Below are 13,361 nucleotides of genomic sequence, written 5' to 3'. Positions count from 1 at the left end.
CTCATGGGGTATTGGCGGACCGTCACTGGGGTGGCGGTTGTTTTAAGTTCTACCACCACAGGGGGCCGATATTTTGCCATTCCCATACCGGCAGTTTCTGCCCAAGCCTGTGGAAACCTAGTCATCCAATCCTGCATGTCAGCTTGTGGAGGCGAGGGTGTTTCATATATCCTGTGTTCATCTTCCAGTTTCATGGTCAAGATTTGGAGTAATCTCCCTTGGTTGTCAGTTATGGTGGGCCCTTCTGGTTGAAAGTGGATTTGGGCCCCCACCTTAGAGAGTAAGTCTCTACCTAGCAGAGGGTATGGGCACTCAGGTATGACCAAGAATGAGTGGGTTACTCGTCCCACCCCAAGATCTACTGTCCTTCGGGTGGTCCATGAGTACTGCTTATTTCCAGTGGCCCCCTGGACCCATGACCTTTTAGTTGAAAGGGGGCCCTTTGAATGGAGGAGGACTGAGTGCTGGGCTCCGGTGTCCACCAAGAACTGGACGGGTTCCCCCTCCACTTTAAGAGTTACCCTGGGCTCGGGGAGAGGGTCCGAGCCCTGACTTCCCTAATCTTCCTCTTCCAATGTTAAGATTTTATCTCTGGTTGGCCTTCCCCCGTTCCTTTTTTTAGGGCATTCTCTTGCCCAATGACCTTTTTCCTTACGGTAGGCACATTGGTCCTTGTCTCATGGCCGCCTTCTATCCGTTGTTCGCCCTTCCTGTCTATTTCTGTCTCTAATGTTTCCTCCTCTGACTACAGTGGCCAGTATCTTACTCAAATGTCTTTCTTGTCTCTTATCTCGTCTTATCTCACGAGCCTCTTGTTCCTTCTGTTTTCTTTCTTCCCTTTCTTTTTCCGTCTCCCTCTTATTATATACCTTATCTGCCTCTTTTACTAAGTCCTGAAGGGAGAAACCTTGTAGGCCATCCAGCCTCTGTAGTTTTTTTCTAATATCAGGGGCCGCCTGGTCAATAAAGGCCATTGCTATGGTGGCCTTATGTTCCTCAGAGGTTGGATCATAAGGAGTGAATCGTCTAAAAGCCTCCATTAAGCGTTCTAGGAACACGGTTGGCGATTCCTGGGGCCCCTGAGTTACCTCTCTTACCTTAGCCAAATTCGTGGGGCGCCTGGCCGCTCCATGGAGACCCGCCACCAGAGCCTGGCGATACATTTTCAGGTGCTCCTTACCTTCCGGGGTATTAAAGTCCCAATTCGGCCTGACGAGTGGAAAACCGGCATCAATCTCGTTAGGCAACTGGGTAGGTTGTCCATTGGCGCCTAACACATTCTTTTTAGCCTCCAGGAGAACCCGTTGCCTCTCCTCAGTTGTGAGGAGAGTCTGGAGGAGCTGTTGACAATCATCCCAGGTGGGTTGGTGGGAGAAGACAAGAGACTCTATTAGAGCAGTAAGAGCCTGTGGGTTTTCAGAGAAAGTAGGGTTATGCATCTTCCAATTATAAAGATCTGCAGAGGAAAAGGGCCAGTATTGAAGGGGCCTATTCCCGTGGTTATCGGGGGGGCCATATTCTCTAAGGGGTAAAGCAGTAGAATCCGGGGAAACAGCCCTCCGGCTTCTGGTGCCCGCCGAGGGACCCCCCCTTTCCGCCATAACAGGTGGCCCTACTGGTGCGGAGGGTTGTGAAGCTGGGGGTCCTAGGGGCGGCATGGGATTTAGGGCCGGAGGATAAGGAGGTGGGGAATCTAGAAGAAGCAAATCAGACTGCAGGTCAGGATATATCGCCTTTGGCGGGTCCGGGGCAGCAGATGACTTTTCCGTGTCTGGGGTTTTCTTCAGGGCCAATATCTCCGATTGTGCTGGAGCGCATGCAGACGTGCCTGTTGAGGAAACAAAGGGCCGGACCCACGGAGGCGGGGAGAGAACTAGATCTTCCCAGACCAGGATATATGGTATCTGGTCTGGGTGTCCGTGGGGTCCTGTGTTAAAGACCCTAGACTTGACTAGCCCAACCTTATCTAACAAAAAAGATCCTTCGGGTGGCCACCCTGTCTGAAATGTAGGCCACTCAGAGGTACACAGCGTTTGCCATTTTCCTTTCCTTACTTCTACCGAAAGGTTGTGGGCCCTAGCCCTAACTTCGGTCCAGTGGCTTAGGGTAAGAGAAAGAGGAGTCGTCATAGTTTGTCCCATTGTCGTCCGTCAAAAGAAAGATAATAGTACAGAAAAACAATAAAATTTCAAAAGACACACATTGATATTGCCGCCGCGAACTTAAAACTGAAACCAACTCAAATTCAGATGGCAGCTTATATAACCTGCCAGAACCAGATGAAGGGAGACAAAATTTGTTTCTCCTTCCAGATGGACCACCAGGGCGTCCCCTGGGGCCCGTGGACACCAGCTATCGGCACGTCTGCCTAGCCAGGAGTCCAATACAGATTTCACAGCAAGCCGGTTCACACGGCTTTTTCCTAATGGCGGCTAGCAACAAACAAACGACAAACAAACAGACAATTAGGCTCAAGCCTACCTGATACCTCCGACTCCCGATATTCTTGTGGCACGGGGCGAGTGTGGATCCCGGACGAGCCCCCACATGTTAGACCCAACCGGTCTGTCTGGGATTCAGCTCGCCCAAGAACCACCACGAGCCGAGAGTCGTTGCAACACGCAAGAGGTTTTTATTGAAAGCCGGTGCACCGGCGTCCCACAACCCTCACACAGGAGGCAGTTTTCGGACCCCGAAAAGCAAAAGCTCATGCTATTTATAGGTTGATTCACTTACAGGGCGTAGGTTTTACAATGATTGGGCAAACAGGGCGATCTTTAAACTTATTGGTTCAGTCCTTTTGCCCCAGTTAGGCTTGTTTGTTCAACATTTTTGCGGTTTAACGGTTAGGACAAGCCGCCCATTTCTCAGAACGGTTCTTGCCTAAGGGCATATCGGCTTCATGCACCTGGAAAGTACCCGGATCTACAAGTTCCTTATCTGAACAGGAGGGAGTGGCGTCAGAAGTTGTTCTTGCAAGGACCATGGAGTAATGGAAAATCCTCAAAGGGCTTTTTGGGCCCCACAACCCCAGCTAAGTCGCTGAGTTTACAGATTCTTAGCCCCTGCCCCAGGTGGGGTCTGAGAACTGGAATTTTACCCGTGCCGCACTCCCCAACCCCACTCCATGCTTTGGGAGTATATCTGCTCTCTTTCAGCAATTCTGTGACTTAACCTCTTCTCAACTAGGTTTTAAACTGTCCTGCTCTTGTTCTTATCATAGTGTTGGAAGGCCCCGTAGAACATGCAAGGCAAAGCTCTAGAAAAGCCTTCTGAACAAAAGTACTTTAATGGCTCCCAGAAGAAAGATGTAATAAAAATTGAGAGTGAAGGGGAAGAAAAAAAGGAGGAAATGTATTTAGCCCTTAGTTCTAGAATGAAAGTCATCCCATGCAGTCCACATAAGTATGTAACAATTTTAAAAGATAAACTCACTTTTTTCCTTTGATCCAGATCCTGGTAGGCGAGAAACAAATTCAAACATCATAACCAGATCCTGGAGATCCCCAAGTCTGAACAGGATCAGATTCCCTCATCCTCTTCCACCTGTTTTGTCACTCTGGTTTACATCCATGGAGACCAACTCAAGCTAATACCAACTCGGTATTAGCATAATACCGAATCGTAAAGACCCAAATTAAAATCCAAAAACTGTTACACTGTTTACCTCCCCCTTCCTCCCTTTGAATTATGCCCTGGAAAACTCCTCTTCAGCTGCCAAATTCCTGGACAGCTGGCAGCAGAGGGAGTGAAAAGAAGTGTTTTCAAGGGACTGGGCTGGAGAACCCTCTTCACAGTTGAATCTTCCCTGCCCAGTTTCATGATTCAACGTGAAGTAAATTCTCAGATCATAGCCACCTCTTTCCAGATGAGAAGGTCAAGATGCGTTCCAAGGGCCGATGGAGATTATTCTGAATTACTTGATCCCCTTAACACCCCCCACCACCCCACATACACAACGCTGTGTTCTTTTTGTTTCTGGCCAGTCACCCCTCTGATGTCAAAAATAACATTACCTTCTCTGTTAGTTCCCAGAACCACAGGAAACCCCAGCTGCCTGAGGCCTAGCGAGGCCACACCAGTAGGTGTGGCTTTTTTTTTTTTTTTTTTTAATTTCATTATGAAGGTGAAGGACCTGCCAGGGTGGGTCATTAACACTAGTGCCATTAACCTGGGAGAAAAATAAGAGGAAGAAAATAAAAGTGACTTCTTGAAAGTCACAGAGACAGCTGAAATTACAATAAAGGAAGTTGTTTAAATTCCCATCTCTTACATAATTCATCCAAAACCACTGTCTATAAACTTCAAATATTGTTTCTTTATTTTAGGGTTACTTGATACATACAACTTTAAAACACACAAAGGATAAAATAAGTATTATAAACAAAGCTTTATAGAGCTCGGGGCGGACCCAAGACTCCTAAATCCTAGATGTGCACATTGGCTTCAGATCACTCCACCCTCCTGCTCTTTATAAAATTCCCCAGGGGCTGACCTTTTTTTCAAGTATTCAAGGGGAAGGTCAAGGATGCTTGACTTGGGTTTTCTGGATATCCAGAAGGCCTCTCAGCTTCAGTTACAACTGAGAAGATAATACCTGTGTCAGATGCCCTCCCTCGCCTCTCCTCTCTACCTCACCACATCTTTTATCTCTTTTTCCCCACCCAGACCCCTTTCTGCACCTCAGAAGTTCACCAGGGACTTCCCTGGTGGTGCAGTGGTTAAGAATCCGCCTGCCACTGCAGGGGATACAGGTTCCATCCCTGGTCCGGGAAGATCCCACATGCCTCAGACCAACTAAGCCTGTGCGCCACAATTACCGAGCCTGCGCTCTAGAGCCCACGAGCCACAACTACTGAAGCCCCCGCGCCTAGAGCCCGTGCTCCGCAACAAGAGAAGCCACCGCCATGAGAAGCCTGCACACGGCAACGAAGAGTAGCCCCCGCTCGCCGCAACTAGAGAAAGCCTGTGTGCAGCAATGAAGACCCAACGCAGTCTAAAATTAATGAATTAATTGTTTTAAAAAGTTCACCAGATGGCAGCTGGGGAGCTCCTCGGTCCAAGCCGCTCCCACGCAGCACGGCCTCTGCTCCTCCAGGGCCTCCTCAGCTCACTCACCAGCTCTACAGTCTTCCGAGCTGCCTCGCCTTCCTCCCTCCTGCCCCCCATAGCTCCTGCCACTACACAGGTAGGTCCCTTCTCAAGTCTCCAGGCCTCAACTTTGCTGGACCCCACCACCTTCTCTGCTCCCCATTCTCCTTGGCCCTGCTCAAGACCCTTTTCTTCCTGAAACTCTCTCACCCTTGGCCTTGGGGGCTCCAATCCTACTAATTTCTTTTCTTTCCCCCACCCCACCAGCCACGCCAGGCCCACTTGCAAGATCTTAGTTCCCCGACCAGGGATCGAACCCGTGCCCCCTGCAGTGGAAGTGCGGAGTCTTAATCACTGGACCACCAGGGAAGTCCCAGATCCTAGTGATTTCTGACCACACTTCTCCTCTCTCGCCTGGTGGCTTCTGATTGAGGATGGCCCGTCTTTGATGCAGGCATTAATGTAGCTGTTTCTAAGTCTGTCAGAACGGCCAGGGCAACTGCTGGAGGATCCTTATTTCATCCCTGGCGTTTTCCCCCACCCCCATCCTCACTCTCACCTCATCTGTCTCTCACACTCCATTTCTCACCTTCACCCTGTCCCTTACCCTCACCCCAGTGCTCTTGCCCTGTGCTGACCAAATGTTTTATGTGCCCTGCAGTGCTCAGTTTGCACTCTTCTGCAAATTGTTTTGCATCCCTTTTTTCAGAGAGGCCATTATTTTCAACCAGTACTATTAACTCACAAATCTCTGTATCCCCCGCCTCACCTTGACTGCAGACTCACTTTCCCTGAGACGCTCCATCACCCTAAGCTTAGTGTCTAACACTGACATCATTTTTATTTATTCAGGACATTTATTTCACTTTTGAAAGGCATGAAGAAACTTCTTAAATATAAAACGAAATAAGACAGTTCTCCATAGAAAAGAACCAGAAGTGATGGGTAGAAGTTACCCAAAACTCCTCAGCAGTGGAGTAAAACAGCTGGCACAGGAGTGAGCTGCTGGTCACTGGAGTCTCAGGCAGTGGTTACAGGGGGATCTGTGGGGGGGTGGAGTGGGGATTTGGGCCCTGGGTGGTAAGTTGGAGCAGGTGACCTGGGAATCGCCCTAACTCTCAGGATTCTGTGATCCTCTGACAAAGGGATACAGAACCACAACAGAGCTCATCTAAAGGGAACAGGGAAATTCAAGGCTCTTGAACTCAATTCAAGTGGACCCTTGTCTGGGTTTGAGGTTGCAAAAAAATCGGAAGTAATTCTGGCTACTTAGGTAGAGAAGGAATCTACTGAAAGTGCCGTCAGGCAACTCACAGTTGTCAGGAAGACTGAAGGCCCATGGGAAATGGCCAGGAACAGAGGAAGGGCAGGCAGCATAGGAAAGCACTCCAGCACCAGCAGCACCCCCAAGAATGAGGCACTGGATGACGCAGACACCATGACGGAGCCTAAACAGTTCCTGCTGGTTCATGTCTCTTGCTCCAGATTTAGAATCTGATAATGCCTGAGTTTATGTCACAAGCCCATGCCATACCTGACAAGGCCTTTAAATCATCTGGAGTGGGAAGCAGAACCTCACCTCCCACTGAAATTCATAGAATGTCAGATTTCCCCAAATGGGAAAGGAGTTCGGTGGCTGAGTAGCCAAAAACTGAGATACCCTCCACAGGCATGACCCCCCAACCCTCTTATTCCTATCAATGGACCACCACCTCTCTGGATACACAGTGTTAAAATTTAAATCATTGATTCCCCCTCTGCAAACCACGCTCCAGATTTAATCAGCCCCAAGGATTCTGATTAGCTCTCTTCAGAGTCTGTAACACTCATCCCTTCTTTCAACCCACTGCCACCAATTCATTCAGACCCCCATCACCTTCTCACCACATTCATAAAACCAGTCCCTCCTGCAACTGCTATTTGTAGGGTGAAGCATTTGTGCCTCCTAGGACCTTCTCCCTGTCTCAACACCCAGGAGATGAGCAGGAGAAACAAGATTTACGTAAATAACTATGGTGAATCTGCATGCAACCAGCAAACATATACCAAGCAATATGCTATCAGCGTCACTCCCAATTGGGGTAATCAGGCAAGACTTCAGAAAGGCACAGCAATGGAGCCAGCCTTTGAAGGAGGGATTGGACTTAACATCTATGGATAAAAATAGAAGATCCCAGGCAGATGGAGCAGGATAGCAAAGGCAGAGACAAGAGTGCAGGGCTTGTCTGGGGGTTGCTGAGTCTGACTAGAAAGGAGGGCAGCAGGTCTCCAATTGTAGTGTACACTGTTAGATGTGCAGATCCCCGAGCTCCACTCCTGAGTCTGTAGGTGTGGGGTTGGGTTTAACAAGCATTCCAGATAACTTTAAGGCAACTGTTTCCCGGACCACACTTTAAGAAACACTGGTTGGAGAGTTTGGGTAGAGAACCTGAAGGAGATTCAGCTGGAAGGTAAGTTGGAATCAAATCAATGTCAGCACTGGAAACTTTATTCTGCTAGTGAATTGATTTTTTTCTTAGCAGGTAAGTAAGATCATAACTGTACTTTGAATCTGTTCGCAAAGGATCATGGGACACAAAGACCAGTAAGATGGCTTTTATAATGAATTAAATGAGAAAAAGAGGGTCTCAACTAGAATGGTGGCAGTCAGAATAAAAAGGCAAGTGAAGGCTGGGAGACAAATTCCAAAGAATCTTCAGAGTTCAGTGACTGTGACAGATGTTGGTGAATCCGGAAATGATAGAAGTTCTCAAGCTTATTCAAGGTGCCCAACTTGGGTAGTTGAAAAATGGTGGTAGCAACCACAGAAATAGAAAAATTCAGAGTAGCAATTCATTTGGGAAGGACTTGATGAACTTGTCCTATAGACACGCTGAGTTCCAAGTACCAGTGACACATGTGAGAATAAGCAACAGACAGTTGGTAAATGGAGGTCTTGTGTGGAGCAGTCTGGGCTAGAGATGTAGACAGAAATTCAGCATATAGTAGTAGGTGGCAAAGAGATACTCGACCAAGAAGAGAGCTGGGCCAGGAATACAGCCCCAGAAAAAGCACACGTGTTTAGGGAGCAGAATGAAGTGGGGTTAAAAAAAGAGAGATGGAGAAGAAACAATCAGAGAAATGGGTGAAACCAAGTGATACAAAGCCCCAGGGGGAAAAAAAATTACCAAGGAGGACGATGGTCAGTATGGTCAATCACTGAGAAGGATCATGGAAGTAAGGACTAAGAAAGAGACAGAGGTTCTCTTAAGAACAAGGAAATCATTAGTAACCTTCTTCAGAGAAGTTAATGGGAGTAGAACTCAAAATACTCGAGAAGAAGCCAGATTACAGAGAGGTGAGCGAGTAGGTGAAAGCCTTCAGGATAGAGCAGCAGTTCTCAAACTTTCAGTCTCAGGACACTTTGGTACTCTTAAAAATTATTAAAGGGACTTCCCTGGTGGTGCAGTTGTTCAGAATCCACCTGCAAATGCAGGGGACACAGGTTCGAGCCCTGTTCCAGGAAGATCCCACATGCCGCGGAGCAGCTAGGCCCGTGTGCCACAACTTCTGAGGCTGTGCTCTAGAGCCCGTGAGCCACAACTACTGAGCCCACGTGCCACAACTACTGAAGCCCGCGCGCCTAGAGTCCGTGCTCTGCAACAAGAGAAGCCCGCAATGAGAAGCGCACGCACCGCAACGAAGAGTAGCCCCCACTTGCTGCAACCAGAGAAAGCCCACACGCAGCAACGGAGACCCAACGCAACCAAAAATAAATAAATAAATTTATTTTTTAAAAAAATTATTGAAAACCCCCAAAAGTGTTTGTTTATGTGGGGGATATATATATGTGTGTGTGTGTGTGTGTGTGTGTGTATATATGGTAATCACATATCTATGAAATTAAAATTTTAATATTAATTCTCTTTTAAATAACAACAGACCCATTAACATATTTTTATTTAAAAATAACTATATTTTCCAAAAGAAAAAATATGGTGAGAAGAGTGACACTGCTTTATAGTTTTGCAAATCTCTTTAATGTCTATCACAATAGAAGACAGTTGGATTCTCATATCTGCTTCTGCATTCAGCCCATTGTGCTATGTTGTTTTGGCTGAAGTACATGAAGAAAATCCAGTCTCACACAGAAATAAGGTTGGAAAAGGGACTGCAACTGGAGAACCACTGATATAGAGGCCTCTCCTGAGTTCTACTGTGGAAGGTAGGAAAACAAGAGTAGCATGTATGCAGGAGAAAGACAATTTCAATTTTTAGGATAAGGAGAGGTCTCTGTGATGACTGGTGATGACTGGTAAAAAGAGAAGGCTCCTGGGGAAGGTGGAAACCAGTGAATGAGAGGATAAAGAAATGACACAAACCTAACTCTTATTGAGCTCTTGTGTGCCAGGTGCTTTCACACATTAATGAAGGTCACTCAAACCTTAAAACAATTCTCTGAGTTAGTCATTGTTTTGTATTTTTCTAATGAAATTGAGGCTGCAGAAAGATAAGCAGCTTTTCCAAGGCTATACAGAATGACCTTTTAAAATGTAAATTAGATCCTGTCACTCTCCTTTGATGGCCTATCGTTGCACTTCCAGTAACAGATGAGGAAACCGGAGGCACAAAGAGGATAATTAACTTGTCTAAAGTCACACAGTTAACAAGGGGCAGATTTAAACCCAGGCACAGCCTCCAGAGCCTGCACTCCTAATCCAGAAATCCAAACGCCTTACCTTGGCTTGCAAAATCCTAAATACCCTGGCTGTTGCTTTCCTCTCCGACTTCTTGTCACACTACTCTTCCCAGTCTTACTGGCCTTTCCGCTTTTCCAAATTGTCAAGCTCATTTGCACCAGGTCCTTTGCACAAACTGTTCCCTCTAACTGCAGTGCTCTTCTCCTAGCGTTCACAAGCTTGGCTTCGTGTAATTCATCTCAACTCAGATGTCAAATGTCACCTTCTCAGGACACCCCTGACCGTCCAATAAAGAGTCACCCAGTCACTATAACATCGACCCGTTTTAATTCTCTGAAGAAATTTTATCATAATTTTCTTTTTCTCATAGGCGACTCCCCCGCCTCCCCCCGCCCCAGTAGATTTAAGGGTCGGGTCATCAGATCACGGAGCTTGTCTCCTTGGTCACCCCTACGACCAGAGCCTGGGAAAGTGTCCGACACACGGTGAAGGTTCAATGAATACAGCTGGCCTTCCGTATCCGCGAATGCGGAACCCTCCTATACGACGCCACTTCATAGAAGGGACTTGAGCATCCCTGGTTTCGGTATTCGCGGGGGTTCGGGAACTAACTGCGCCACGGAGGAGGGGCGACCGGATTCGCTGAACGGAAGAATGACTCCAAAATAGGAGAGAATCCAATGACGTAGGCCGCGGCTGCAGGAGCGCGAGTCACGCGCCCGCGAGGCCTTCTGGGGATTGTAGTTCCGGGCCCGCCGCGGGGTCGCGGGCCCTGCGCGCAGCCGCGCTCTCGATGCTCCGGGAGGGCAGAGCGGCCACTCGGTTGCCATGGCTTCTCAGTTCGGCCGCGGGAGAGGAGCAGACAGGCTAGGCGCTCGTTAGTTTCGACGGCGACGCGCGGCGGGACAGCGGAAGGAACGCGCGCGGTGGGTCCGGGAGCCAGGGGCGGAACGCTAGGGAACCAGGAGCCGCGGAGGCGGCGGGAGCGGGGCCAGCGTTTTCCTCCCGGTTGCTGAGCGTAGCTCCTCACCCAAGCCCACTCCCACGCTCTGTGAGTAAAGGGTGATCACCATCCCCCTTTTAGGGATTGGCTAACAGGCTTGAAGAAGCCAAGTGGCTTGCTCGAGGTCGCCCTCCTAGGAAGTGGCCGAGCCCGTCCTGGAGACCAGACCTGCCTCTTTGCAGTCACTGTGCTGCCCCAAACCCTTGCTTGGACACGTACTCCTGGTGAAGCCTGGGTGGGGTCGTTAGAGTCGGCCGGCCCAGCTCCTAGCCTCTCGTCAGTGGTATGGGTAGCTTGCCACACTTAATGCCACCCTGCACAGCCCTTTCGGTACCCTGAGTGAGGTCTTAAGGAAAGAAAAGAAAGTTCCACCAACTTGCACTCAGGGTCTGAAAATGGAGGATAGATAAGACAAAGTTACATTAATACAGCATCAGGACATAATCGAAAGCAAAGGAAAATACATTCAGTGTGGTGAGAGCTTGTTAGCCTCATTTAGCCTATGGTTTAATAGACGTGGAAACAGGTTCAGAGACATTAAGTAACTGTCTTACGTTTACAGAGTGTGGGTGGAGTGGGGAGTCGAACCTCCATTTCTCTACCTTCAAAACGTATGTGCTGTATATGCTACCATTTCTTGTTTTCAATCAGTTATCTAAATTTCTGATTACATGGTGGCAGCATCCTGTAGACCAGTCGTTCTCAGTGCGCCCCGGGCCAGTAACATCAGCATCAACTGAGAATATTTTAGAAGTGCCCATTCTTGGGCCCCACGTCAGACCGACTGAGTCAGAAACTGAAAGGTGGGCCCAGCAATCTGTGTTTTTAACACGTTCTCCAGGTGATTCTGATGCAGGCGATTGTTTGAGAACTGGTGGTTCACCTAGGGGTCACGTTAAAATGCAGATTCTCTGCAAAGTAGGTCTGGGGAAAGCCTGGAGAGTCTGTATTTCTAACAAGTGCCTGGGTAGCAAGGGTGTAAACTACACTTGAGAGCAGTGGTTCTCAAACTCGGATGCACATTAGAATTACCTGGGGAGCCTTTAAAAAATAGGATACCTGGGACCCACCCCTGACCAAATGAATCAGAACCTCTGGGGTGTGGCAGCCAGGTAAAAACTCAGCGGATGATTCTAACATACGGTGAGGGTTCAGAACCACTGGTGTGGGGTTTAGAGTCAGGCAGAGATGAGTTTGAATCCCAGCACCTCCGCTTATCACCTGTGTGACCTTGGGCAAGTGACTTAACCTCTCCCGGCCATATTTTCCTCATTTATAAAGTGAGTATAAGTGATCCTTGGCTTGCAAGGCGTTGTGAGGATTCTATGAGGTGTGTACATGAAGCACCTAAGGGTGCTCCATAGACACAGAAATTGGGGAGGTGGGCAGACTTGGGAATGTCTGGGCTGGGGATTTTGTGCTAAAACCTGGTGGAGGTGAGTTAGCACCTGCACCCGCTAGCCTGCCACAGCTCCCCTCTGTGTGCCCCTCCCAGAGCGAGCAGCCGCAGTGTGGAACAATGGCAGTGAGCCACTCAGTGAAGGAGCGGACCATCTCCGAGAACAGCCTGATCATCTTGCTGCAGGGCCTCCAGGGCCAGGTCACCACCGTGGACCTGCGGGATGAGAGCATGGCCCGCGGACGCATAGACAACGTTGATGCTTTCATGAACATCCGCCTGGCCCAGGTCACCTACACGGACCGTTGGGGGCATCAGGTCGAGCTGGATGACCTCTTTGTGACAGGCCGGAATGTCCGTTACGTCCACATCCCCGATGATGTGAACATCACCGCGACCATTGAGCAGCAGCTGCAGGTCATCCATCGGGTGCGCAACTTTGGCGGCAAGGGGAAAGGCCGGCGGGAATTTCCCTCCAAGAACTATAAGTGAGCCTGTCCCCTCAGCCAGCCCTGGTCCCCACTCAGGTTCCTCCAGAGTTCTACTGAGCCAAAGCCTGCTCTCCCTCCCCACCCAGAACCTGGGAAGGGAGGAGGGCCAGTCCAGAAGCTGGTGTCTGGCAGACATCACCTGTCACAGCTGCCTTTCACAGGGTCCCACTCCCAGACTCACCCTGGGACCCAGAATTCTAGTTATCTGTCTGTGGCCTTGGGGTAGATGACAGTCCCCCCTTTGGATATTATTTATCTGAATCTCTGATTTACTGGTTTAGGGAATGTGTCAAATAGTTTTCAGCCCTCTCCCAGTGAGGATTATTAAATGTGCTCGTCCTGAGCATCCCCACTTCTCTTGTAATTGTGGTTTTTTCCTCACAAAACTAAATGGGATGCAAACAAGTCTCTGCCTCTTGCTTTTCCCTCTGTGCTGGGCTCCCTGTTGGTCCTGTGTCGTAGGGTGCTGGGTCGCAAGCACGACTGCACATTGGAATCACCTATCTCACCCTCACCTATTTGGATTTACTTGGTATGAGGTGTGGCCTGGGCAGTGGGATTTTTTTTAACTTTCCCGGGTGATACGGATATGCAGCAAAGCTTGAGAATGTAGGAGAGGCCTTCAGCCTGGTCGGGGGAAAGTGGCTCCTCTGTTCTGATTCCCTGTTGAAGAGGTTGTTAGTCTCACTGGTCTTTCC

At 48.9% G+C, this 13,361-nt stretch overlaps 2 protein-coding genes across 5 annotated transcripts; one reads left to right on the top strand and one right to left on the bottom strand.

Annotated features, from left to right (window-relative positions):
• Positions 1–207: 207 nt before the first annotated feature.
• LOC112395521 (uncharacterized) lies at positions 208–3,972 on the bottom strand. The gene is made up of 2 exons (XM_024738761.1): positions 3,436–3,972; positions 208–1,828 (listed from the first exon to the last, which is right to left on the bottom strand). Exons 1-2 carry the CDS (start codon positions 3,485–3,487, stop codon positions 678–680), a joined length of 1,203 nt encoding a protein of 400 aa, XP_024594529.1. The 5' UTR covers positions 3,488–3,972; the 3' UTR covers positions 208–677.
• Positions 3,973–10,495: 6,523 nt separating this feature from the next.
• LSM10 (LSM10, U7 small nuclear RNA associated) lies at positions 10,496–13,024 on the top strand. 4 transcript variants are annotated; one of them, XM_024738893.1, is made up of 3 exons: positions 10,496–10,696; positions 11,455–11,576; positions 12,269–13,015. In XM_024738893.1, exon 3 carries the CDS (start codon positions 12,293–12,295, stop codon positions 12,662–12,664), a length of 372 nt encoding a protein of 123 aa, XP_024594661.1. In that variant the 5' UTR covers positions 10,496–10,696; positions 11,455–11,576; positions 12,269–12,292; the 3' UTR covers positions 12,665–13,015. The 4 variants fall into 4 exon arrangements, with proteins under 4 accessions (XP_024594661.1, XP_024594659.1, XP_024594660.1 ...); XM_024738891.1 differs by having other exon boundaries at positions 10,496–10,821; XM_024738892.1 differs by lacking the exon at positions 11,455–11,576 and having other exon boundaries at positions 10,498–10,696.
• The last annotated feature ends 337 nt before the right edge of the window (positions 13,025–13,361 follow it).

This window comes from Neophocaena asiaeorientalis, unplaced genomic scaffold (assembly GCF_003031525.2).
Source record: "Neophocaena asiaeorientalis asiaeorientalis breed wild unplaced genomic scaffold, Neophocaena_asiaeorientalis_V1.1 scaffold106, whole genome shotgun sequence".
NCBI lineage: Eukaryota > Metazoa > Chordata > Mammalia > Artiodactyla > Phocoenidae > Neophocaena > Neophocaena asiaeorientalis.
Note: the sequence above shows the minus strand (reverse complement) of the source record. Positions and strands in the feature narration are given on the sequence as shown.

Coding starts and splice junctions, on each gene's coding strand:
- LOC112395521 (XM_024738761.1), bottom strand. CDS start 3,487: ATGATGTTTGAATTTGTTTCTCGCCTACCAGGATCTGGATCAAAGGAA. Junction 1,829..3,435: donor ATCTGGATCAAAGGAAAAAA/GTGAGTTTATCT, acceptor TTTCCTCAACAG/GCACGTCTGCATGCGCTCCA.
- LSM10 (XM_024738890.1), top strand. CDS start 12,293: ATGGCAGTGAGCCACTCAGTGAAGGAGCGGACCATCTCCGAGAACAGC.